Here is a 27,298-nt window from a genome sequence, read left to right on the forward strand (position 1 = left end):
TAATTGGAAGAAATAGCTTTATGTGAATTTGTGACAAAAAAAGACCTTACAATCTCAGCACAGATACCTTTGAAAAAGACAAGTCAATCTAACATAATCTGTTGTGTTAGGCCCCTTCTACAAATTTACAACAATATGGTTGGAACAAAACTATTTACAAATGGTTTTCATCAAAGTTGTTTTTTTTTAAAACAGAAGCTCCCCCTCAAAAAAAAAGAAAAATCTACTTGAGGAGCCTAGCACCTGTGCAGATATGCTCTCACAGTTGTAAATAATGAACGGACTTTAGAATTAGTCTATTATTCCATTATGTCCAATAATGAGTTCAACAGACTCACACGTACTTCTGCCAACTAAATATATCTGATGTTGCTATAAAAACGGCACATCATAGCAAACAAAACATATAATAAATCCAGTGTATGGGTCACATTTGTGATGTTTATTGCCTGCATACATGGGAGCATTATTTAAGGAGCAGAATTTAAGGAATTCAGCAGCAGCTCTGACCAGTACACCAGATTTTTATGGCACTGTTTTAAGAGTTTTAAGTCCCTAAATCAAAAATATAAAAGGTCATAATATTGAATCCATTCTACAAAAAAAAAGGGACACTTCTGTACACAAATAAACACTGTAAACCAGTTGGTGCTCTCCCCAATACAAAATAAACCGCAAGTCCTTAAATGAAAACACATGCCCTCTTCAAACTGTAAGGTTTTTTTTAAAGCACTGCTGAGTGCCTGAGTGAGAGGCTAAACATTTTTGAGGTACTATTTGTACAGTGAAATGGAAACTTTTGGTCTTTAAACATACCAGTCCCATTAAACAGTAGATTAAAAGGCAGCATATCTTTCACCTGATCAAAAGGTTCTCTCATTACACCTCTCAGCGGCATGCTCAGTATATTTCTAGAGGCTCCAGCATTCTTCAAATATCTAATTTGTGGGCGTTATTCATATCTCTGAGCCTGAACCCCAAGTGTCAACAAGTTACTTGACAGCGTAGGCCATTACGGTCAAGCCCAAACTGTTCCCAATAGATAGGAATCACTGCTAGCGATTACAAAAGCCTGGCTGATTTTTGCCCCTCCTCAACAAAAGGATACTGAAGCTAATGATAGCGCTCAATTCAACCAAAACCCTGAGCTCCAAACAGATCAGGTCACTCACCAAAGACCAAGACGCTTATAGTCTATGTAGCTCAATGCAGTGTACTATTGGTCATTTGCTCATTGAGCCAAGAGGGATACTGTACCTATATTTTTTTTAATAAATAAAATCTAAAAACTCCAGTCCTTCATAACCTGCAATGAAATGAGAAAATGCTTGAAGAACTCATTGAAATTCAGGCTAGCAATAATTATTTTCACTTGGATTTCTAAAAAGCCATCTTTTCAATTGGATGGCACGATGGACCAGCTGATCTACTACTGCCCCTCATGTTTCTAGTTTGAATGTTCAGAAATGAATAGTCTGGTTTGATATGCTGACAAAGTGTTTATATTATGGTCAGGACTTGAATCTTTGAACACTCATTTCTGATCACCGTTGAGGACAGATAAACAGGAATTTTGAACCTAGGATAACAAATTTAACCGAATGTAGGGCATTGTGGAAAGCCAAAAAGGTTTGGTTCGACCCAATTGAAATGGGTATTTTGAATCCAAGTATTGGCTGATCAGCTGAAATTCTAAATGAGTTCATCAATAGCTACTTTGCAGTTTTGCAAAATCAGCTTTTCTATGGAAATAAAAGCAAAACAGAATTGGTCTAGAAAAGATGGAGCATTCTCCTGGAGCATTTGAAAAACTGCAGCTTTCTGGGCACTGCAGAAATTAGCTGCTTTATCAGCAGGGACAATTAGTCAACAGGACATCTTTTGAGCTGGTGTTTGGAAAAGCAAATAGCTTGGAAATTGAATTATAATACTTGGGTTGAGGATACTGCAGAGATGCAGTAATTTTATAATTGCTTCACCTCAAGCCTTCCACCACACTAAAGGACTCGGCAGGCATAGCAACTAAATAGCCAAGAAGTCTGGAAGGCTTAAAGGAGCATGCAAAGGTAATTTTCACTAACTTCTCAGTTTTGCAGCAACCAAAGCAAGCTTCATACAACACTGCTACCTACCACAGCTAATCTCTCATTTTAATATTGCCTTGGCTCATATATCCACTGTTTAACGTTTTACAGAAACACTGCAGCTTCAGTCATCCTCCTGGTTTTGTCTTGTTAGAATCAGGAGTCATCAGTTCTGCTGGTGGACTCCATAGTACGTTTTCTCACAGTGTCCTGGAAGTAATCTCCACAATCCTTCAGCACAGCCTTTTCAAATGTTTGACTACTGTTTTCTTTTGCTTGTGAGCACAGGTCATCTTCAGTTTCATCATCCTCTTCCTGGAACTGCCCATCCTTTGGCTTCAACCGCTTGGCTAGCGGCACTTTTTCTTTAAAAAAAAAAATACATTTGGAAAAGTTTCACTCAACTTTTATGAAATCAAAAATATAAATTCACGGTACTAAGGGATAACAGAGGATGCACTTGATTACATAATGGAACACCCATGAGCTTCATGCAGTGTACTGTTAACACCATTTGACTTTCTCAGGGGCTGGTTTAGCACAGGGCTAAATCACTGGCTTTGAAAGCAGACTAAGGCAGGCCAGCAGCACGGTTCAGTTCCCGTACCAGCCTCCCCTAACAGGCGCCAGAATATGGCGACTAGGGGCTTTTCACAGTAACTTCATTTGAAGCCTACTTGTGACAATAAGCAATTTTCATTTCATTTAATTTTAAACCCAGTGAAAAATTTCTTCTTGAAATATAGACAGTGAAAATTGTTCACAAGATCAAACATCTTGAAAGGCAACAATTACAAAAACGTTTTTTTTGAAATAAGTGTATAAATTCCTTGCATAAATATCCTGTATATGGGATCATTAGCATGCTGCCCAAAACCAAGGGCGCAAGGGGCACTAAACACATTTTAATCGTTGTGTAAATTATTAGAAAAGGCCATGCAAGTGGAATATTATGAGCAGGTAAATTAATCTTTAAAAGGCCAATTAGCCTATCCTTTTTCAGAAACTTATTGTCAACTTTTCTGCACCCATATTCTTGCATTATGTTTACAAATAATTCAAAAAAGCAAAGTCAAGAGTGTAGCCACCTAAATTGGCCAGCTCCCGATTTAAAATGGCGAATGGCAAAGGCTAATGGGAAAGTCAGCCAACATAGACAGAAACCAGCAGGTGCGGGTTTGCTGTGTATTTAACTCTGCAAAAGGCCAGACAACATCGATACCAGCGACCATCAGCATAACAATGTAGCAGCCATCTACATACTGATGAGCAACCCCCGGGAACAATAAGTAACATTTGGGACACACAAAGCAAAGCCAGACGCCCCGGCGCCAGCAGGAGCCAACACAAAGGAGGTGAACGAGCACCTCAAGACCGCCCATCGATCAGGGAACCGCTCCAGTATTGGAGAAAATCGAACCAAGCGATTGGGACAAAGTCCAATCACTTGGGACCAGGGTCCACCCCGAAAGGCGGGAAGCCCCTGGGGACTATAAGAGTTAAGCCCCAAGTTCAACTCGCTCTCTTCACCTCTTCGTCCTGCCCGGTTCACCCAGCAACACGAACCAACATTGACCGTGACTGGTGCAGTGACCACCGACAGAAGTAAGTCTTAATTCAACGCTCGCTACGAGATAGGCGCTCCTAGCTACCAATCCGTACCAACTTCGAATCCCGCAGACTCAGAACCCAAACGAAAGGCCATTTGTTCCCATGACCTGGTGGGCCAGTCTGAAGTTAAGTATAAGCCTGTTAGTTATAGAAGTAGCTTAGACGTAGAATTTGTGCATGAGTAGCGATTACTGTGTATAATAAATGTGCTTGGATTTGAATCTTACTAATCGGTGTATTGGGTCATTGATCATTACTCGGACTTGAACCTCGAGGCGGTATCATAAAGATACCTGGCGACTCGAGAGCAAAGGTAATAAAACAGAGCAATTGAACCAACGGAAAGTTAGCAACAAGAGGAAAGATTAATGGTCCAAAGTTCATCTCTCCTAATATTTCAACAGTTGAGATGACAACTCCGACAAGATCAGGACATCTAGGAATCACCTTTCAAACTGTACCCCTTCCACTCTGATAACCAAAGCCCAATATTCATGTTCACACTGGGGGAACAGGGGGCAGCAGAAAACATTTGACCTGACTACCACCACCAGCCATTTTAAAATACGGCAACAAGAAATTACGGACAACTTTGGGGATATATTTGCCTCCTTTTACACCTTTGTGGATGTGAATTCAGTTTAATACACTGCATTTTGAACTACAATTTTAACTACAAGAGTTTAGAAGTCCATTGCTTAGATTGCCCGAATCTGACATTCTCACCCTCTTCATCAGAACTAACAGGCTGTTCCTAGAAGGAAGATTTTGGCTTCAAAACCACTTGCAGCTTAAAGAACAGTCTATGATGGCATACAGAATAAATAATTGTTTTCAAAGGGCATAGAACTTTTTATTTACAAATGGCATCCATTTTCAGGACACAAACATTACTGAAAACATTTTACAAAGAAAAGATGGACTCACTTTGAGAACAATGTGGTTGGTGCCTATAGCGTCGAGATGGTAACACACAATCTGCCACAAAGACCAGAATCTGAAACATGCAGAACTTTTTTTTAAAACTGAAATCCAACAAGCTATCACCTTCAGTGCTTTACTTTGGTGAGCTATGCCAAAAGTTAACCACTTTTTAAAGCATGAGTTTTAGTTTCTGCTAGGTAAGCATTATACAACATGAAGTCTGTGCGAATTTGTTTAACCACTTCATTATTAGATAATTGCTTGTGATTTCACTATGATATGATATAATTTAATTGCATTAACCGATACTCGGTCTTCACTTACATTGCTGAAATTTTTCTATCCAAGACAGTTCTGCTTCTGTCACCTTACCTGGTTTGCTGCCTAATATCCTCTGCTCATAGAGCAGGTTGGATTGGCAACAACATACGATTGACCATACGAAAATGCAAAGCCAGACTTGTCACTAATAATCTGGCTAGAACCTGCCCCACTGTTAAGGAAGGACACATATAGCATATTGCTAGCCTGCCTATGGTTCAAGATTTCAGTCATTTACAGCTGGATCCAACTTGGCAAAAACTAAATTAAGTGGCACACAGCATCCATTGGTCACAGGTATCAAGATAAAATACTTCTGAGTACTGAGGCACTCCCAACTCTACATAGTTCCTATCAGAGACAACTATGTGGAGTAGGGTTGAAAATAGTTTGAAACTGATTTAAATCCTTTCTCTGATGTGCCTCCTTCATTTGCAGATTTTTTAAGAAGCATATTTGCCAGTTCAAAGGAATCTGCAAGTTGACGAAAAGAAAAAAATGTTCATCATTAATCTTACAAAACTCCCCTTGCAGCTGTCAAGCCAAAGACGCCAAATTATTCATAGAGTAGCTACACGCCATTTTATTACAACCCTCAGGCATCACCATTAATCACATTTTACAGATACAAGATTACCAAACACAACAAAAGTGATGATGCAACAATTGGTCTTAATCCTAACAATTACCATACCTACTCAGAACTATTTATAAAAATTAGTTTTACATTTATAGCTCTAATATGTCACTCATTGATAATAGTTTGAAAAAATATCCGTGCATTTCCTAATAATGCCCATCTCAGCAGCTCAATATCTTGCTAATAACACACACAATGGTGTTCACCAAGTGGCTGACGAGGTAGCACTAGTTGATGCTATTAACTATCACATCTCAAAACAATTCAAAGGGGCAGGTGAGTCACAAGAATATTGACTTTAACTACAAGTAGGTAAATGTTTTCTAAATTAGACTTGCTTCTAACTTTTGCCAGTAAGTAGATCTTAAGATGGACAGTCACTGCTGAAACACAATAAAAATACTGAAAATGCCACCTCCTCTCAATTCTATCACAACTAAAAGAACTGTAGCAGGTTGATTCAGTACACTATGCCAAAAGCATTATTTTAATATTGAGATGCTTACTTCTGTGACTTTCTGATGTAACCATTCATAAGTTGCAAATAACTTATCGGCCACTGAAACAGTAGGAATAAGGCGGAAACCATAATGTGTAACCTGAACTCTTTCACTTGCAATTTAGTTCTTTGCACAATTCCATCCATTGCCAAAACTTATATCAACAACTTGAAAACATTTTGCAAGCCTGAATGATGGCTTAAAAACAATAATTCCATAAAAATAAAAAATAAATTTATAAATCTTACCAGTCCAAGTGCAAGACCGGAAAAAAGTGTTATCAAAGCAAAAATGCCGTATGATCCCCAAACCGGTATGCCGATAACTTCAGTGAAGTAATTATGACAATGCTGAAAAATAAACAAGCATTCCACTGCCATTAAAATATTGCCACCAAAATCCATCAAAAGAATATAACTGAGTCAGGCACTGGCAATAAACAGATCTACGCATTGTCTCGCCAAAAATAAGCTGGAGTATGTAAAGGAAAATAAGGCATTCAACATCGGGGCACAACACAAGGATACCAAAGTGGCACACACAAGAGCAGGAGGATGTACAGGTCGAGTTCCCAACACTACTAAGTTTTTGATCTAATTTGTGCTGCTGATTCTCATCAAAAGAGTCAAGGAATTTTCACACAGAAATTACAATCATTCCAAGTACATTATCGCAGGCGAGAATGACATTGGCCAGGAAGCGGTTTAATCTCTTCTAAATATCAACTAGAATTCATCAAAATATTTCCCAAAATGCATATAATTACTCTTTGCTATCTTTCAAATAATTTTTTTTAACACTAATAACATGAATTGTGATTGATTGGGAGAAAAGTGGAGGGACAGTAAAAGAGAATGTTCGCTGATTGATAGGATGCGACAAATGTTGTTCCCCAGAGAACTGGCTTTATGCATATTATATATGGCCTTATCCAAGTTTGCAGGTTACACCAAGTTCGGAGGCACAATACATGGCAGAGATGGTGGCAGGAGGTTGCAAGGTAACAGATTAAAACAGGGTAAACATTGGCAGATCAGACTTAATGTGTGGAAGTGCAAGGCATCCACTTCAGACCCATGAAATGACAAATCAGAATATTTGCTATAAGGGACGGAGACTATGAGCAGCAAAGAGATTTAGCTGCCCACGTACACACGACTAAAACCTAGTGCACAGGTACAAAAAGACATCCCAATTGCAACAACTACGATTCAGTAGTACGCAGTCACAATTCTTAACCCTAGAATCGAAATTAAAATAACTTACACGAATCCACATGGACAGCTGAAATAATGCTGACATGCTAGTCATCCTGCAACAGAATTACAACAGGGATATGAATAACATTAAACTAGGATTGCAACATTTTAGAAAGGATTAGCTAATTATACTCAGATGGGGGGAGGGGGGGGGGGGTTGTTGTTTGTAGTGGAGAACAAGTTCTGCAATAAACAGTTTCTACCAAAGTATCCTAGTGTCTTCACAAGTAGGCTTGGGATATTTCTCCAACAGCCAGCTGACTACAGGTCAAATCCTGCAATATGCCGAGGTGACTAAATTAGTTGGACAGACTGAATGCGCTTTTTGTCCTTTGCATTCTTAGTTATTAACAGAAACCCTATTTTAAGCAACATTAATTTGATTGCACGAACATTGAAAACTACAAAATGTTTTGGAAGTTTGAAGGAACATTTTAAGGAATTATTTACTGTTGCAATATTTTCTGAGTTATCTTTGAAGTAAGGAGTGTTAAGAGATCCAATGTTCATTTAAGATGTTAAGTTGAGTTCATGGAATAAAGTGTTTTGTGTTTAAAAACCCACATGTCCACAATTGTAATCCCACACCTAGGGAAAAAGCCATGTGCTAGGAAAAGCAATCCATTAAAGGGAGAGGTTGGTTGAACTCCATGATACATTTTGGGGTTCTGAAAACGCCTCGCCCATAACAATTGGGGGCTCGAGGGGGATAAAAGTCTATCTATTAAATTGGCTTTTGTGAACTCAAAGACAGTGAAGGGTTGTTGCTTTTCCGGTGTGGTATTTTAGTTTAAGTGGGGAGAGTGTTGTGAACAATGGCTCTTTCAGAGGCTCAAATGTTTTTGGGGGTGGAGAATGTCACACGTAGTATTTTACGGACAGAAACAAAAAGCAGACTGTTAGATTTGGCAAGAACATTGCAGTTAACATTATCTGACAAAATGCGAAAAGATGAGGGAATTATGCCGGTGGTTAAGCATTTAAAGTTGCCTGAGATAGAGTTTGACTCATTGGAAATGGCAAAAATTCAGTTGCAAATTAAACAAATGGAACATGAGAAAGAATTAAAGCAGCTGGCATACGAGAGTGAGAGAGAGAAAAAAGAGAAAGAGAGAGAGAGGAAAAAGAAAGAGCGAGAGAGGGGGGAAAAAAAGGAGAGAGAAGAAAGGAGAAAAGAAAGAATAGCCCTAGCAGAACAAAAAAGAAAAGGAAGGGAGATACAGATCGTGGAAAAAGATAAAGAGAGAGAGTTTGAACTTCAGAAAATGGCCATGAAACATGACAGTCAGTTAAAATTGGCAGACGTAAAGGGACATGTACAGTTGGAGGAGATGGATGAGGATAATGAAACAGAGCGTCAGAGTCGAAGACGCGGTGAGGATCTATTTAAATATGTCCAAGCATTGCCAAGGTTTGACGAGAAGGACATGGAAGACTTTTTCATTTCATTTGAGAAGGTAGCTAAACAAATGAAATGGCCACAGGACATGTGGGTATTACTGATTCAAACAAAGCTGATAGGTAGGGCTAGTGAAGTGTTTGCATCACTACCGGAGGAGGTATCTGGAACGTATGAGGAGGTGAAGAAATCCATCTTAAGTGTATATGAGTTAGTGTCTGAAGCTTACAGACAAAGGTTTAGAAATTTAAGGAAAGAATTTGGTCAAACATATATGGAGTTTGAAAGGCTCAAACAGTGTAATTTTGAGAGGTGGAGAAGGGCTTTGAAAATAGACCAAACATATGAAGCTCTCAGAGAAATTATACTTTTGGAGGAGTTTAAAAATTCAATTCCTGATGTAGTGAGAACTCATGTGGAAGAACAGAGGGTTAAAACTGCGAGATTAGCAGAGGAAATGGCAGATGATTATGAATTAGTTCATAAATCAAAGATTGGTTTCCAACATCAGTTTCAGCCGGTGAGGGATAGAAACTGGGGACATGAGAAATACCCAAGTGGTAAAGGTAAAGGTAATCTGATGGGAGACAATAAAGAGAGTGTACCTCAGATTAAAAAAGAAATCCAGGAGGGTGGAAAAGAAATGAATAGTTTCAAATGTTTTCACTGTAATAAACTAGGCCATGTAAAGTCACAGTGTTGGTGGTTGAAGAAAAGCACTGGGAAGGCTGATGTGGTAAAACAGGATAAGATAGTGGGATTTGTTAGAGTGGTAAAGGCCAAGGGAAGCGAAGGAGGTGCAAACGATTGTACAGCCTGTTCAAGAAGTAATTGTTAAGAAGGTGCCAGATGTCTTTAAAGAATTTACTTGTGTGGGTAAAGTTTACTCATATGTTACAGGGGGAGCAGGTAAAGAAGTTACAATTTTAAGAGATACAGGGGCTAGTCAATCTTTAATGGTAAGAGATGAAGAATTATGTAGTTTGGGAAGAATGTTGCCAGAAAAGGTGGTGATATGTGGAATTCAGGGTCAGAGGAGTAGCGTTCCATTATATAAGGTAAGGTTGGAAAGTCCAGTGAAGAGTGGTGAAGTGGTAGTAGGAGTAATAGATAAACTATATTGTCCAGGAATACAGTTTATCTTGGGCAATGATATAGCTGGATCGCAGGTGGGAGTGATGCCTACTGTGGTTGATAAGCCTGTGGAAAATCAGTCAACTGAAGTGTTGAAGGACGAATATCCTGGGATTTTTCCGGATTGTGTAGTAACAAGGTCGCAAAGTCACAGGTTAATGCAAGAGGAGAAATCAAAGAGTGAAGATGAAGTTGAAGTGCAATTATCAGAAATGATTTTTGATCAGATGGTTGAAAAAGAACAAGAACAGGTGGAGGATGAGGCGGATATTTTTAGTTCAGGAAAATTGGCGGAGTTGCAACAGAAAGATGGGGAAATAAAACGGATATATCAGAAAGCATATACGGAAAAGGAATCTGAGAGTATACCAGAGTGTTATTACTGTAAAAATGATGTCTTGATGAGAAAATGGAGACCTATACATATGCAGGCAGATAAAAGTGGCCAGAAGTTCATCAAGTAGTATTGCCGGTAGGGTATAGAAAGGAGGTGTTGCGAGTTGAACATGAGTTACCAGTAGGAGGTCATTTGGGAATAAGGAAAACTCAAGCTAAAATCCAGAAACATTTTTATTGGCCTGGACTACATAAAGATGTAGTTAAATTTTGTCAATCATGTCACACATGTCAAGTGATAGGGAAACCTCAAGCAGTGATAAAACCAGCGCCCTTAATACCCATTCCAGCATTTGAGGAACCTTTTACAAGGGTCCTAATCGACTGTGTAGGACCGCTTCCTAAAACAAAAAGTGGGAATCAATATCTTTTGACTGTAATGGATGTGTCTACTAGTTTTCCAGAGGCCATTCCAGTACGTAATATTACAGCTAAAAGGATTGTGGAGGAGTTACTTAAATTCTTTACTAGATATGGACTACCCACAGAAATTCAATTGGATCAAGGAACGAATTTTACTTCAAAGTTATTCAAAGAAGTTATGGATAGCTTAGGAATAAAACAATTTAAATCAACTGCGTACCATCCAGAATCGTAGGGAGCGTTAGAAAGGTGGCATCAGACATTAAAGACAATGTTGAGGGCGTATTGTCAAGATTATCCAGAGGATTGGGATAAAGGAATTCCATTCGTATTGTTTGCAATTAGGGATGCACCTAATGAGTCTACCAAATTTAGTCCTTTTGAACTAATTTTTGGTCATGAGGTAAGAGGACCACTTAAATTGATTAAGAAAAAATTGGTGGGTGAGAAATCGGAAATTACACTATTGGATTACGTGTCAAATTTTAGGGAACGATTAAATAGAGCAGGTGAATTGGCTAGACAACATTTAAAAGTTGAACAAAATGTGATGAAACGGGTAGCGGAGAAGAAATCCGAAGTTCGTAGTTTTGCCATTGGAGATAAAGTTGTAGTGTTGTTACCAGTGGTAGGGGAGCCTTTAAAAGCTAGGTTTTGTGGACCGTATCAGATTGAATGGAAATTAAGTGAGGTGAATTATGTGGTAAAAACACCAGAAGGAAGACTCACCGAGTGTGTCATGTGAATATGCTTAAAAGGTACTTTGAAAGGGAAGGAGAGAAAAAGGAGGAGGTTTTAATGATTCTAACTCAAAGTGACGAACCAAATCCAGATGACTGTGAATTTGACATACCTCAAATTAAATTGGAAAATGAGGATGTTCTTAAAAATTGGGATAAATTGTTAATGTACCTTCCAGAGGAAAAACGAACTGACCTGAAAGAGTTATTGATATCACATGGGCAAGTTTGTAGAGATAAATTGGGAAGTACTAAAATGGCTATATCTGATGTAGATGTGGGAAATGCTGTTCCTATCAAACAACATCCATATAGACTTAATCCTTTAAAATTGGCACAGGTTAACAAAGAGATTGAGAGTATGCGGAAGAATGGCATAATTGAAGTGGGTTGCATCAATGGAGCTCACCCATAGTGATGGTATCTAGACCAGATGGTACCCAACGGTTGTTTGTGAACTATAGAAAGGTGAATGCAGTTACAAGAACGGACTCTTACCCTGTCCCACCTTGAAGGATTGCATTGAGAAAGTGGGACAATCTGCTTTTATTTCCAACTTCCAGACATGGAAAGAACATTTAAAACATCGTATGGAGTTCTTCGATTGGCTTCAGGAGGCGGGTTTGATGATGAACCTAGCCGAATGTGAATTTGGAGAAGCTCAAATCACTTTCCTTGCGGAGTTTCCGATACCCTCAAGACGAAGGGAAATAATGCGATCTTCTAACATGAATGAATTTGATCGAACAGTTGTGCAAAGGTTTTGTGGCATGATTATTCCACTGATGGAATTGCTGAAGAAACGAAAAATGTCAATGGACAGCGGACTCAACAGGCATTTGACTGATTTTCAACAGGCATTTGACTGCCTGAAAGCTGTGATCACCAATGCTCCTGTATTGGAGAATTGCAAGGGACTCTGTGGTAAGATTGAACTAAATTATCTGATTCTGAAGAGAAATGCCGAGGAGTAGAGGAATGGATGGATCGTGCAGAGACTTTGTTCAAAGAGACTGTCAATCGAGAAGGATTTCGGTTGGAGGAAGAAGAACAAAGAAAAATGGACTATATTATTATACCTGTTTGCAGGTGTTGTTTTATTTAAAAAATGAAAAGGTATATTTAATGAGTACATTTCTTAGTGAATGGTGCAAAAGTGAAAAATGAAACCATCTTGAAGTTGATGGGTTCTTTTTTCTTGGGGGGGGGAGGTGTCATGTGAGAGTACCTTTAAGTCATGGATGTTTAACCAATGTACCTTTAAGAAAACAGTGATGTCAGAGAGTGGGTGGAGCTGAGGTCAGGTCAGCCATTTTGCAGTTTAGTTTTGCAGTTTGGAGGAAAAGAGCTGGGTGTGTGTCTGTTTTGCAGTGAGCTGGATCTCTGCCATGATAGACTATCTCTGGATTGGGTGAATTAAACTTATAATAGTAAAGCCTTTAACCTGATGTGATTTTGTTTAAAGGTGTTAAGTCTCTTGGAAGTTTGAAGGAACATTTAAGGAATTATTTATATTTTCTGAGTTATCTTTGAAGTAAGGGGTGTTAAGTGATCCAATGTTTATTTAAGACGTTAAGTTGAGTTCATGGATAAATAGTGTTTTGTGTTTAAAAACCCACGTGTCCATAATTGTAATCCCACACCTAGGGAAAAAGCCGTGTGCTAGGAAAAGCAAGAAATCCATTAAAGGGAGAGGTTGGTTGAACTCCATGATACATTTTGGGGTTCGGAAAACGCCTCGCCCATAACAGCTCCCAAATTCCATCCAAATGATTCTGAAGACTCCAACTTTCAAACGGAATAGCTTCTGGCGAAAACAAAAATCTCCTACCTAATTTCGTTAAACAATAATTGTTCTTACCTAATTACAGATCAGACGTGTGGATGTGCAGACTGTAGCAAAATGAATCTTAAAAGGAAATGCTCATAAACTAACACAAGCTCTCTGATATGCTGGGCACATTTAAAGCTCACTTCGTTGGAGATGAGTGCTCAGGTGATCTGGCTTCTGGAAGCTTACCCACCACTTGGGAATGAATTCTAACTTCTGCCCCCAAAAAACTAGACCTCTCATTTATGTTAATTGCAAGCTGTTTGTCCATAGTGCTTTAGAATATCCATGTATTTTCCACCATTTCCATGCTTGGTGTTCACCCATAGTTGTCACCACCATCTCCCATTCCTTCAGTCCACATTCTTTTACATTATGCCATTGACTAAAAGTCAACCGATTGATGGGAGTAGTCTATCTTGAACAGTGAAATTAAAACATACAAAACCTGATTTTAGTGCCCCTTTTAACTCTGAAGACTTTTACTCCATAACCAAAGAATGGAACTTCATCAATAAATTTTAATAACCGGATTGATCATATGTCAATTTGCCAGCTAAAATCCGCACTGATCTATGTAATTTAGTTAGCTCCGCTGGAAGTAACCAAAGAGAAGCAAACTGACGTTCAAAACAACTGATCTTTATAAATTTCCTGTTCTTTATGCGTGAGACACCACAATTTTAAAGTAATTGCAAGGCACTTTTGAAATAATTATCTTTAATTTTAAATTCATCTTCAAATTCTAATTATAAACTTATGCTAATTATTTACATCCAAGACCAATCCAACAAATTTTAAAGATATAATTAGCCACAAAAGAGTCAGTGATTCTCATCATGTCCAAATGATAATTGACCTTGGGAAACAATAAAATACATCTCAATTTTAATTGCCAGTGATATTTTGTAATCTAACTTACAATTTTAAGAAATTATGATTTAAACATTAAAAGTGTGAAGTAAATCATAAGCACTGCTAGAGTACTAATGACATACTGGATTATTTCAACTTACAAAAAAGAGGAAGGTCTTAACCAAGAATACATTGGTTCTATGGCTTCCCATTTCTTTCCATCTATAAAGTCAATAAAGTCATTCTTCATTCTAGGGCCTTGATACTTTCTAAACTCTCCATCCTTACAGCTGAAAAAGAAAAAGGAAACAACCTAGGAATACTTAAGTTAATAGACTTCTTCATTATTTCACAGCTGGACAAAACTAATACAATTGTTAAAGTAACCTAAATTACAAATGCCATTTAAAATAGCTGCAATCTAAATTGCTCAAATATTTACTTAATTATCTTGCAATTGTGCTCATTATCCCAATATTTCACTTGTCAACACACATTAGCGTAATTGTAAACCGGTAACACATTACAATACTGAAAGAGAAATCTTTGTTTTTAATTAGCTACACTTGTAGTAATATTAAAGATGTCCCTCAAATAGCAACATATTATGGCACTAAAGGCAATTTTCTTGTGCTTTTTATGACAATATCATTTGGGGCATATGGGAGAAGTTTGAGAGAGCTGGTACCCTTGATCCCCTGCAAGCCACACACCCGTCTCAAAAGGAATGTGGGTAGGGGAAACCAGTGTCCAATAACTCTCATGTTCGGACTTCAAGTAGCTGGCTGTGCGCATCAGGAGTTACACCCATGACTCGGTAGTCCTGCAAAATTAAGTGAAGAGCTTTGCCTGGTATGGCATGGAGACATTACCCCTTTTAATTGCACAAAGGCTGGGAACGGAGGATCCTAACAAGTTAACAGGACAATGACTCAGAAGGTGAAACCCAGCAAGATGGGTGACATATAGGGCACGGTCATGACACCTAGTAAGGCAAGTGGTCGGTCACCCGGGAAGAATCTGGAACTGCATATAGTGCTTCATAGTCATGGAATGCAGGTTGGAGTAGCTACAAGCAGGACAAGACATGAATTTAAAACATTTCACAATTAGGGGTCATGAACCAGATAACAGTATTGGCCAGTTAGCCAAGCAAACCTTAAGATCCTGTGATGGATAGTTTTTGCAGAATAAATATCATATATATATTTCTAGCAATTCATTTGAGTGTTCATTTTGCTTATTGCAGACTAACATTAACTAGTTGGGAATGAATCCAGTCTTATCCTGTGGTTGAAAATATGGCATGAAGTCCTTTTGAGGTTTCTCAGAGGAGGTGACTATAAACAATAATCTGAACAGCTCTGATTGTTGAACCTCTTCAGACTTATAGCTGCTTGTCATCGGACTGATTGCTTCAGATGCCTATCACATTCTTTGTGGCCAGGCTATCAGAGACAGTTGCTCAAAAGACCACCAAGTACCTTTGCATCTTTCAAATGCTGATTGCCATTCCCCAAATGTTTCCTTGATAAGGTAATCCAGTTCTGTTTACTGGAAAAGATCTCACAAGATGTCTCTCATTGTAGGGATTGGTTTACAGCATCTTTCCCAGACAAGAAGATGTATTTGCTTTTTTGAAAGTTACACATGGCTCACTGAAATAAAGAAGGCTACTTAAAGACTTCACAATAGTTAAAAGGCTTGCGTATGAAACATGTTACAGATTGTTGGCCCCACGTTCTGTATTGCAGAGTTAGCAAAATATCACATCTTTTGCTATTGTAGCTCAGAGCTCAGAACATTCTCTGATCGGACAGCACGGTGGCGCAGTGGTTAGCATTTCTGCCTCACGGCAGTGTGGTCCCAGGTTCGATCCCGGCCCTGGGTCACTGTCCGTGTGGAGTTTGCACATTCTCCCCGTGTTTGTGGGTTTTACCCCACACCCAAAGGTGTGCAGGGTAGGTGTTTTGGCCATGCTAAATTGCCCCTTAATTGGAAAAAATGAATTGAATTTTTTTTTTTTTTTTAAAAGCATTCTCTGATCAAATGATTTCCTTCAACCAGCTACTTTTTACTTTTGATAAAGTTGATTTGTGGTTTATAGTCAAAGATATGTATCTGACATCCTAAGATTGAGAAACCTATGCAGCAATTATGATTTCAGTTCGACTTTGGGCAAAATTATGCCATCAGATATTGTGGATGAAAAATCACATTATGACCCAAATCACATTCTTACTCATGAGTGCAGCCTCAACTATAGAAGTCATTTTTAATGTTAAGAATAAGAAAATCATTTGGCAAAAGATTCAAAGACATGCTCTGCAGCATCCAAAAGGTGCTTAAAGATTTATATATTTGCAGATGCATTATACAAAAAAAAAAACTTTAAATAGGGCATTGAAAAATGTTTGTAAAAATGCTAACAAATAAACATTGTATTCTTCTCTCCCACTTGTAACCAAGAATTATATACTCACTGGTATATCGTAGGAAGAGCAGTAATAATGAAACGACCGCTCAAACCTGTTTTAAAACAAAAGATAAATACTTATCACAGCAAAAGTAATTAAGTGATTTTATATCAAGTTTACACATGGAGCATAACTGCTTACAAAAGATTACAAAACATCACGTACAGAAAGCTTTTCCAACTCCTAACAGTTTCCCCAAGAATCGTACTCTACAATAATTTTGCTCTACAAGAAGCTTAATAGCACAGCTGGCAGCACTGTTGCTTCACAGCGTAAGTGTCCCAGGTTTGATTCCCGGCTTGAGTCATTGTCTGTGTGGGGTCTGCACGCTTTCCCCGTGTCTGCGTGGGTTGTTTCCGGGTGCTCCTTTTCCTCCCACAAGTCCCGAAAGACGTGCTTGTTAGGTGAATTGGACATTCTGAATTCTCCCTCAGTGTACCCGAACAGGTGTCGGAGTATGGCGACTACTATAATAATAATCTTTATTATTGTCACAAGTAGGCTTACAATAACACTGCAATGAGGTTACAGTGATAATCCTCTAGTCGCCACACGGCAGCACCTGTTTGGGTACACTCAGGGAGAATTCAGAATATCAAATTCACCTAACAAGCACGACTTTCGGGACTTGTGGGAGGAAACTGGAGCACCCGGAGGAAACCCAGGCAGATACGGGGGGAATGTGCAGAATCCATACAGACAGTGATCCAAGCGGGAATCGAACCTGGGACCCTGGCGCTGATTTTCACAGTAACTTCACTGCAGTGTTAATGCAAGCCTACTTGCAACACTAATAAAGATTATTATTACAGTATTACTCATATTTTTCAACATGAGGTTGAAAGTTTTATTCTAACATATGACTTATACAAATTAAGGAATAGTAAGACGGCCTCATATTAACGGTTTTGTATTGGGTTTTATAAACTAGCAACATTAAAACACAATTTTTTTCTAAGGTGAAGAAAATGTACCATGTTTAAAAACATTGCATACAAGCAACTGATTTAAAAGTAAGACTCTTACCAGATATCTGATAAAAACAATGCTTGTGAAACTTTAAGCTGCTTGGCCCAGTACAAAAAGAATATTTATTTCTTAATTTCTGTGGTTTAATGTAGCAACTACTTTAATACACAAAGCATCTTTTTAACAGGAATATTCGTCAAATGGATTACATTAAGAATAAAATATGGGAAAGAGAAACCAGAAGAATGTACCCAAAACGATTTGAAGTATCCTGCTAATCTACACAGAGAATTAGTGATAACTTTTCTTGCAGCTGAAAGAAAACGTAAAACCCTACAACCTTCAGAAACAATGGCTTAATATTGGCTGGAAAAAATAGCTCCTCCATGTGCTAAAATCTGTGTTGATAATGTCACTTCTGAAGGTTGATTCTTTTGCACAATGTTGGAGTCAGGCTTTGTTCCCCACAGCAAAATGCTGTTTACGTGCAATTTGTGATGGAAAATACCTGGCTGCTCGGTTACATCCACTTTGGCAACATTGACACCCAGGTCATCACTCCATTCTGCAAACTCATTCCATTCAGACTGAAGATGTTGGCAGGCAGGACACCAGGGGGCATAGCTGGAAATTAAAGTAAACACATGGATTAACACATGCACATCCAGCATCATCAGAAACACCCCAACCCCACTACCTCCCCTTTTTGCTTTTTAATTCCTTGCACTTGGAAGTGTGTGTGTGTAGGGTTGGGGGTGATTATTGACAGCGACTGCCCTCGGATGCTTTGAGTGCTTGTCACTGGTCCTTGTGTGTGGATACGGCTCAATGAATTTTTAGTGTCGGTAACGTCCTCTCATTAGCATAACCATTGTAAATGACACAGGAATACCGCAGCACCTCACTCTCCTCCACTGCCGCCCCCTCCTCTCCCCCCCCCCTCTTCGTTCCCCCTAAACCTCCCACCCCCGTTCCTCCTCCTAACCCGCTCCTCCTGTCCCACATACTCCGCTCCCTCTGGCCTCACTCCTCATCCTCCTCCTCCCCACCCTCCTATTCCTCTCCCCACTCTCGCTTGTCCCCTCCTCTCCTCTTCTTCCCTCCTCCCCATGTCCCCTCCTCACTTTGTCCCCGCTCATCCGTCCCTTCCTGTCCCCTCCTCTGCTCTCCTTGTCCCCTCCTCTGCTCTCCCCTCCTCATCCCCATCTCCTCGTCCTCACAACCTCTTCACCTCTTCACGTCTCATCAACTCGCCTCCTTGTCCCTTCCCCCTCGGCCCCCCTCCCGCTCGGCCCCCCTCCACCTCGGCCCCCCCGCCCCCCCCGCCCCCCCCCCGGCCCGGCCCCCCCCCCCGCCCCCCCCCCCGGCCCGTCCCCCCCCCGTCCCGTCGCCCGTCCCCCCCCCGTCCCGTCGCCCGTCCCCCCCCCGTCCCCCCCGCCCGCCCCCCCCGTCCCCCCGCCCGGTCCCCCCCCGTCCGCCCCCCCCGCCGTCCCCCCGCCCCCCCCGCCGCCCCCCCCGTCCCCCGCCCCCCCGTCCCTCCGCCCCCCCGTCCCTCCGCCCCCCCGTCCCTCCGCCCCCCCGTCCCTCCGTCCCTCCGCCCCCCCGTCCCTCCGCCCCCCCGTCCCTCCGCCCCCCCCGTCCCTCCGCCCCCCCGTCCCTCCGCCCCCCCGTCCCTCCGCCCCCCCGTCCCCCCGCCCCCCCGTCCCCCCGTCCCTCCGCCCCCCCGTCCCTCCGCCCCCCCGTCCCTCCGCCCCCCCGTCCCTCCGCCCCCCCGTCCCTCCGCCCCTCCGCCCCCCCGTCCCTCCGCCCCCCCGTCCCTCTGCCCCCCCGTCCCTCTGCCCTTTGTCCCTCTGCCCTTCGTCCCTCTGCCGCTGCCCCTGCCCCTCGTCCCCCTGGCCCTCTGCTCCCTCGTCCCTCTGCCCCCTGGCCCTCTGCCCCCTCGTCCCTCGTCCCTCTGCCCCCTCGTCCTCTGCCCCCTGCCCCCTGGCCCTCTGCCCCCTCGTCCCTCTGCCCCCTCGTCCCTCTGCCCCCTCGTCCCTCTGCCCCCTCGTCCCTCTGCCCCCTCGTCCCTCTGCCCCCTCGTCCCTCTGCCCCCTCGTCCCTCTGCCCCCTCGTCCCTCTGCCCCCTCGTCCCTCTGCCCCCTCGTCCCTCTGCCCCCTCGTCCCTCTGCCCTCTGCCCCCTGGCCCTCTGCCCCCTCGTCCCTCTGCCCCCCGTCCCTCTGGCCCCTCGTCCCTCTGCCCCCTCGTCCCTCTGCCCCCTCGTCCCTCTGCCCCCTCGTCCCTCTACCCCCTCGTCCCTCTACCCCCAGCCCCTCGTCCCTCTGCCCCTCGACCCTCTGCCCCTCGACCCTCTGCCCCCTCCCCCTCGTCCCTCTGCCCCCTCGTCCCTCTGCCCCCTCGTCCCTCTGCCCCCTCGTCCCTCTGCCCCCCTGCCCCTCGTCCCTCTGCCCCTCGTCCCTGCCCCCTGCCCCTCGACCCTCTGCCCCCTCGTCCCTCTGCCCCCTCGTCCCTCTGCCCCCTCGTCCCTCTGCCCTTCGTCCCTCTGCCCTTCGTCCCTCTGCCCTTCGTCCCTCTGCCCTTCGTCCCTCTGCCCTTCGTCCCTCTGCCCTTCGTCCCTCTGCCCTTCGTCCCTCTGCCCTTCGTCCCTCTGCTCTTCGTCCCTCTGCCCTTCGTCCCTCTGCCCCTCGTCCCTCTGCCCCTCGTCCCTCTGCCCCTCGTCCCTCTGCCCCTCGTCCCTCTGCCCCTCATCCCTCTGCCCCTCATCCCTCTGCCCTTCTGCCCCTCGTCCCGCTGCCCCTGACCCCTCGGCCCCCCGGCCCCTCGTCCCTCTGCCCCCTGCCCCTCTGCCCCCTCGTCCCTCTGCCCCCTCGTCCCCTGCCCCTCGTTCCCTGCCCCTCGTCCCTCGGCCCCCTGCACCTCGTCCCTCGGCCCCCTGCCCCTCATCCCTCAGCCCCCTGCCCCTCTGCCTCCTGCCCCTCGTCCCTGTCCCTCGTACCTCTGCCCCTCGTCCCTCTGCCCCCTCGTCCCTCTGCCCCCTCGCCCCTCCTCCCCTGCCCCTCGTCCCTCTGCCCCCTGCACCTCGTCCCCCTGCCCCCTGACCCTCGGCCCCCTGCCCCCTGCCCCTCGTCCCTCGGCCCCCTGGCCCCTCGTCCCCCTGCCCCTCATCCCTCAGCCCCCTGCCCCTCTGCCCCCTGCCCCTCGACCCTCTGCGCCTCGTCCCTCGGCCCCCTCGTCCCTCTGCCCCCCGTCCCCCTGCCCCCTCGTCCCTCTGCCCCCTCGTCCCTCTGCCCCCTCGTCCATCGACCCTCTGCCCCCTGCCCCTCGTCCCTCTGCCCCCCGGCCCTCTGCCCCCTCCTCCCTCGACCCTCTGCCCCTCATCCCTCTGCCCCCCGTCCCTCTGCCCCCCGTCCCTCTGCCCCCTCGTCCCCTGCCCCTGCCCTCTGCCCCCTCGTCCCTCGGCCCCTCGGCCCCTCGGCCCCACGTCCCCTCGTCCCCTCGGCCCCTCGTCCCTCTGCCCTCTGCCCCTCGTCCCTCTGCCCCTCGTCCCTCTGCCCCTCGTCCCTCTGCCCCTCGTCCCTCTGCCCCTCGTCCCTCTGCCCCTCGTCCCTCTGCCCCTCGTCCCTCTGCCCCTCGTCCCTCTGCCCCTCGTCCCTCTGCCCCTCGTCCCTCTGCCCCTCGTCCCTCGTCCCTCGTCCCTCTGCCCCTCGTCCCTCTGCTCCCGTCCCTCTGCCCCCGTCCCTCTGCCCCCCGTCCCTCTGCCCCCCGTCCCTCTGCCCCCCGTCCCTCTGCCCCCCGTCCCTCTGCCCCCCGTCCCTCTGCCCCCCGGCCCCCTGCCCCTCGTCCCTCTGCCCCCTCGTCCCTCTGCCCCCTCGTCCTCTGCCCCCCGTCCTGTGCCCCCCGTCCCTCTGCCCCCCGTCCCTCTGCCCCCCGTCCCTCTGCCCCCCGTCCCTCTGCCCCCTCGTCCCTCTGCCCCCTCGTCCCTCTGCCCCCTCGTCCCTCTGCCCCTCGTCCCTCGGCCCCATCGTCCCTCGGCCCTCTGCCCCTCGTCCCTCTGCCCCCCGGCCCTCTGCCCCCCGTCCCCCTGCCCCCTCGTCCCTCTGCCCCCTCGTCCCTCTGCCCCCTCGTCCCTCTGCCCCCTCGTCCCTCTGCCCCCTCGTCCCTCTGCCCCTCGTCCCTCTGCCCCCTCGTCCATCTGCCCCCTCGTCCCTCGACCCTCTGCCCCCTGCCCCTCGTCCCTCTGCCCCCCGGCCCTCTGCCCCCTCCTCCCTCGACCCTCTGCCCCTCATCCCTCTGCACCCCGTCCCTCTGCCCCCCGTCCCTCTGCCCCCTCGTCCCCTGCCCCTGCCCTCTGCCCCCTCGTCCCTCGGCCCCCTCGTCCCCTCGTCCCCTCGGCCCCACGTCCCCTCGTCCCCTCGGCCCCTCGTCCCCTCGGCCCCTCGTCCCTCTGCCCCTCGTCCCTCTGCCCCTCGTCCCTCTGCCCCTCGTCCCTCTGCCCCTCGTCCCTCGTCCCTCTGCCCCTCGTCCCTCTGCCCCTCGTCCCTCGTCCCTCTGCCCCTCGTCCCTCTGCCCCTCGTCCCTCTGCCCCTCGTCCCTCGTCCCTCTGCCCCTCGTCCCTCTGCTCCCGTCCCTCTGCCCCCCGTCCCTCTGCCCCCCGTCCCTCTGCCCCCCGGCCCCCTGCCCCTCGTCCCTCTGCCCCCTCGTCCCTCTGCCCCCTCGTCCTCTGCCCCCCGTCCTCTGCCCCCCGTCCCTCTGCCCCCCGTCCCTCTGCCCCCTCGTCCCTCTGCCCCTCGTCCTTCTGCCCCTCGTCCCTCGGCCCCCTCGTCCCTCGGCCCTCTGCCCCTCGTCCCTCGTCCCTCTGCCCCCCGGCCCTCTGCCCCCCGTCCCCCTGCCCCCTCGTCCCTCTGCCCCCTCGTCCCTCTGCCCCTCGTCCCTCTGCCCCCTCGTCCATCTGCCCCCTCGTCCCTCGACCCTCTGCCCCCTGCCCCTCGTCCCTCTGCCCCCCGGCCCTCTGCCCCCTCGTCCCTCGACCCTCTGCCCCTCATCCCTCTGCCCCCTCGTCCCTCTGCCCCCTCGTCCCCTGCCGCTCGTCCCTCTGCCCCCTGCCCCTCGACCCTCTGCCCCCTCGTCCCTCTGCCCCCTCGTCCCCTGCCGCTCGTCCCTCTGCCCCCTGCCCCTGCCCCCTGCCCCTCGTCCCTCTGCCCCCTCGTCCCTCCGCCCCCTCGTCCCTCCGCCCCCTCGTCCCTCCGCCCCCTCGTCCCTCCGCCCCCTCGTCCCTCCGCCCCCTCGTCCCTCCGCCCCCTCGTCCCTCCGCCCCCTCGTCCCTCCGCCCCCTCGTCCCTCCGCCCCCTCGTCCCTCTGCCCTTCTGCCCCTCGTCCCGCTGCCCCTGACCCCTCGGCCCCCCGGCCCCTCGTCCCGCTGCCCCTGACCCCTCGGCCCCCCGGCCCCTCGTCCCTCTGCCACTCTGCCCCCCCGTCCCTCTGCCCCCCCCGTCCCTCTGCCCCCCCCGTCCCTCTGCCCCCCCCGTCCCTCTGCCCCCCCCCGTCCCTCTGCCCCCCCCCGTCCCTCTGCCCCCCCCCGTCCCTCTGCCCCCCCCGTCCCTCTGCCCCCCCCGTCCCTCTGCCCCCCCCGTCCCTCTGCCCCCCCCGTCCCTCTGCCCCCCCCGTCCCTCTGCCCCCCCCGTCCCTCTGCCCCCCCGTCCCTCTGCCCCCCCCGTCCCTCTGCCCCCCCCGTCCCTCTGCCCCCCCCGTCCCTCTGCCCCCCCCGTCCCTCTGCCCCCCCCGTCCCTCTGCCCCCCCCGTCCCTCTGCCCCCCCCGTCCCTCTGCCCCCCCCGTCCCTCTGCCCCCCCCGTCCCTCTGCCCCCCCCCGTCCCTCTGCCCCCCCGTCCCTCTGCCCCCCCGTCCCTCTGCCCCCTCGTCCCTCTGCCCCCTCGTCCCTCTGCCCCCTCGTCCCTCTGCCCCCTCGTCCCTCTGCCCTCTGCCCCCTGGCCCTCTGCCCCCTCGTCCCTCTGCCCCCCGTCCCTCTGTCCCCTCGTCCCTCTGGCCCCTCGTCCCTCTGCCCCCTCGTCCCTCTGCCCCCTCGTCCCTCTACCCTCTGCCCCTAGCCCCTCGGCCCCTCGACCCTCTGCCCCCTCCCCCTCGTCCCTCTGCCCCCTCGTCCCTCTGCCCCCTCGTCCCTCTGCCCCCTCGTCCCTCTGCCCCCCTGCCCCTCGTCCCTCTGCCCCTCGTCCCTCTGCCCCTCGTCCCTGCCCCCTGCCCCTCGACCCTCTGCCCCCTCGTCCCTCTGCCCCCTCGTCCCTCTGCCCCCTCGTCCCTCTGCCCCCTCGTCCCTCTGCCCCCTCGTCCCTCTGCCCTTCGTCCCTCTGCCCTTCGTCCCTCTGCCCTTCGTCCCTCTGCCCTTCGTCCCTCTGCCCTTCGTCCCTCTGCCCCTCGTCCCTCTGCCCCTCGTCCCTCTGCCCCTCGTCCCTCTGCCCCTCGTCCCTCTGCCCCTCGTCCCTCTGCCCCTCGTCCCTCTGCCCCTCGTCCCTCTGCCCCTCGTCCCTCTGCCCCTCGTCCCTCTGCCCCTCGTCCCTCTGCCCCTCTGCCCCTCATCCCTCTGCCCCTCATCCCTCTGCCCTTCTGCCCCTCGTCCCGCTGCCCCTGACCCCTCGGCCCCCCGGCCCCTCGTCCCTCTGCCCCCTGCCCCTCTGCCCCCTCGTCCCTCTGCCCCCTCGTCCCTCTGCCCCCTCGTCCCCTGCCCCTCGTTCCCTGCCCCTCGTCCCTCGGCCCCCTGCACCTCGTCCCTCGGCCCCCTGCCCCTCATCCCTCAGCCCCCTGCCCCTCTGCCTCCTGCCCCTCGTCCCTGTCCCTCGTACCTCTGCCCCTCGTCCCTCTGCCCCCTCGTCCCTCTGCCCCCTCGCCCCTCGTCCCTCTGCCCCCTGCACCTCGTCCCCCTGCCCCCTGCCCCTCGTCCCTCGGCCCCCTGCCCCCTGCCCCTCGTCCCTCGGCCCCCTGCCCCTCGTCCCCCTGCCCCTCATCCCTCAGCCCCCTGCCCCTCTGCCCCCTGCCCCTCGACCCTCTGCCTCTCGTCCCTCGGCCCCCTCGTCCCTCTGCCCCCCGTCCCCCTGCCCCCTCGTCCCTCTGCCCCCTCGTCCCTCTGCCCCTCGTCCCTCTGCCCCCTCGTCCATCTGCCCCCTCGTCCCTCGACCCTCTGCCCCCTGCCCCTCGTCCCTCTGCCCCCCGGCCCTCTGCCCCCTCTTCCCTCGACCCTCTGCCCCTCATCCCTCTGCCCCCCGTCCCTCTGCCCCCCGTCCCTCTGCCCCCTCGTCCCCTGCCCCTGCCCTCTGCCCCCTCGTCCCCTCGGCCCCCTCGTCCCCTCGGCCCCTCGTCCCCTCGGCCCCTCGTCCCTCTGCCCCTCGTCCCTCTGCCCCTCGTCCCTCGGCCCCTCGGCCCCTCGTCCCTCGGCCCTCTGCCCCTCGTCCCTCTGCCCCTCTGCCCCTCGTCCCTTTGCTCCCGTCCCTCTGCCCCCCGTCCCTCTGCCCCCCGTCCCTCTGCCCCCCGTCCCTCTGCCCCCCGTCCCTCTGCCCCCCGTCCCTCTGCCCCCCGGCCCCCTGCCCCTCGTCCCTCTGCCCCCTCGTCCTCTGCCCCCTCGTCCTCTGCCCCCCGTCCTCTGCCCCCCGTCCCTCTGCCCCCCGTCCCTCTGCCCCCCGTCCCTCTGCCCCCTCGTCCCTCTGCCCCTCGTCCCTCGGCCCCCTCGTCCCTCGGCCCTCTGCCCCTCGTCCCTCTGCCCCCCGGCCCTCTGCCCCCCCGTCCCCCTGCCCCCTCGTCCCTCTGCCCCCTCGTCCCTCTGCCCCCTCGTCCCTCTGCCCCTCGTCCCTCTGCCCCCTCGTCCATCTGCCCCCTCGTCCCTCGACCCTCTGCCCCCTGCCCCTCGTCCCTCTGCCCCCCGGCCCTCTGCCCCCTCGTCCCTCGACCCTCTGCCCCTCATCCCTCTGCCCCCTCGTCCCTCTGCCCCCTCGTCCCCTGCCGCTCGTCCCTCTGCCCCCTGCCCCTGCCCCCTGCCCCTCGACCCTCTGCCCCCTCGTCCCTCTGCCCCCTCGTCCCTCTGCCCCCTCGTCCCCTGCCGCTCGTCCCTCTGCCCCCTGCCCCTGCCCCCTGCCCCTCGACCCTCTGCCCCCTCGTCCCTCCGCCCCCTCTGCCCCTCGCCCCCTCGTCCCTCCGCCCCCTCGGCCCTCCGCCCCATCGGCCGTCCGCCCCCTCGTCCCTCCGCCCCCTCGTCCCTCCGCCCCCTCGTCCCTCTGCCCCCTGCCCCCTGCCACTCTGCCCCCTGCCCCCTCGTCCCTCTGCCCCCTCGTCCCTCTGCCCCTCGTCCCTCTGCCCCTCTGCCCCTCGGCCCCTCATCCCTCTGCCCCTCATCCCTCTGCCCTTCTGCCCCTCGTCCCGCTGCCCCTGACCCCTCGGCCCCCCGGCCCCTCGTCCCTCTGCCCCCTGCCCTCTGCCCCTCTGCCCCCTGCCCCTCTGCCCTCTGCCCCCTCGTCCCTCTGCCCCCTCGTCCCCTGCCCCTCGTTCCCTGCCCCTCGTCCCTCGGCCCCCTGCACCTCGTCCCTCGGCCCCCTGCCCCTCATCCCTCAGCCCCCTGCCCCTCGTCCCTGTCCCTCGTACCTCTGCCCCTCGTCCCTCTGCCCCCTCGTCCCTCTGCCCCCTCGTCCCTCTGCCCCCTCGCCCCTCCTCCCCTGCCCCTCGTCCCTCTGCCCCCTGCACCTCGTCCCCCTGCCCCCTGCCCCTCGTCCCTCGGCCCCCTGCCCCCTGCCCCTCGTCCCTCGGCCCCCTGGCCCTCATCCCTCAGCCCCTCAGCCACCTGCCCCCTCCCTCTGCCCCTCGTCCCCCTGCCCCTCGTCCCTCGGCCCCCTGCCCCTCGTTCCCCTGCCCCTCGTCCCTCTGCCCCCTGCCCCTCTCCCTCTCCCTCTGCCCCCTGCCCCTCTCCCTCTGCCCCCAAGCTCCCGACCACTCACAATTCCACCATCCACTCCCCCTCCAGGATGTCTCTCCAGTTGTGGTCGGTGATGACTTGAACCAGACTCCTCTTGGCCTGTACAGTCGATACTGACGCTAACACGGCCACCAGCAGCAGCAGCCGGGTCAATCTGAGCCTCAGCCGCCCCCTGGCTCCGGCCGCCGCCATCTTCGCCGACACTTCCGCCGCGTACTGCGCATGTCCGCCGGCTGCCCTGCGACATGCGCAGTAGCAACAAACTGTGATTCAGGTAAAGGACGGGAGGAGCCAGACTGGACCACAGCCAGAACTAGAGCCTGACTGAGCCAGACTCAGACTGAACCTGAACCAGACTCAGACTTAACCTGAACCAGACTGAGCCTGAACCAGACTCAGACTTAACCTGAACCAGACTGAGCCAGAACCAGAACCAGACTGAACCTGAACCAGACTGAACCTGAACCAGAACGAGCCAGAAGCAGACCAAACCAGAACCAAACTGAGCCAGAGCCAGACTGTATCAGAATAATACTGAACCAGAGCCAGAACCAGACTGAGCCAGAAGCATACCAAACCAGACTGAGCCAGAACCAGATTGCATCGGAACCAGACTGCATCGAAACCAGATTGCATCAGAATCAGATTCCATCAGAACCAGACTGTATCAGAATCAGACTGAACCAGGACCAGACTGAACCAGGACCAGACTACATCAGAATCAGACTGAACCAGGACCAGACTACATCAGAATCAGACTGAACCAGGACCAGACTGCATCAGAATCAGACTGAACCAGGACCAGACTGTCTCAGAATCAGACTGAAC

General features: G+C 50.3%; 1 protein-coding gene across 1 annotated transcript; it reads right to left on the minus strand.

Moving 5' to 3' along the window:
* On the minus strand, positions 1 to 26,679 carry tmx1 (thioredoxin-related transmembrane protein 1). Its single transcript, XM_072489770.1, has 8 exons — positions 26,493 to 26,679; positions 18,012 to 18,127; positions 16,541 to 16,586; positions 14,219 to 14,347; positions 7,347 to 7,392; positions 6,329 to 6,430; positions 4,623 to 4,692; positions 1 to 2,449 (listed from the first exon to the last, which is right to left on the minus strand). The coding sequence occupies exons 1-8, from the start codon at positions 26,660 to 26,662 to the stop codon at positions 2,241 to 2,243; spliced, it is 888 nt and encodes a 295-aa protein (XP_072345871.1). The 5' UTR covers positions 26,663 to 26,679; the 3' UTR covers positions 1 to 2,240.
* Positions 26,680 to 27,298: the final 619 nt, after the last annotated feature.

The sequence above is a fragment of the Scyliorhinus torazame genome, chromosome 2, assembly GCF_047496885.1.
Source record: "Scyliorhinus torazame isolate Kashiwa2021f chromosome 2, sScyTor2.1, whole genome shotgun sequence".
NCBI lineage: Eukaryota > Metazoa > Chordata > Chondrichthyes > Carcharhiniformes > Scyliorhinidae > Scyliorhinus > Scyliorhinus torazame.

Coding starts and splice junctions, on each gene's coding strand:
- tmx1 (XM_072489770.1), bottom strand. CDS start 26,662: ATGGCGGCGGCCGGAGCCAGGGGGCGGCTGAGGCTCAGATTGACCCGG. Junction 18,128..26,492: donor GGGGAGTGGATGGTGGAATT/GTGAGTGGTCGG, acceptor TTTAATTTCCAG/CTATGCCCCCTGGTGTCCTG. Junction 4,693..6,328: donor CCGGTCTTGCACTTGGACTG/GTAAGATTTATA, acceptor TGCATGTTTCAG/ATTCTGGTCTTTGTGGCAGA.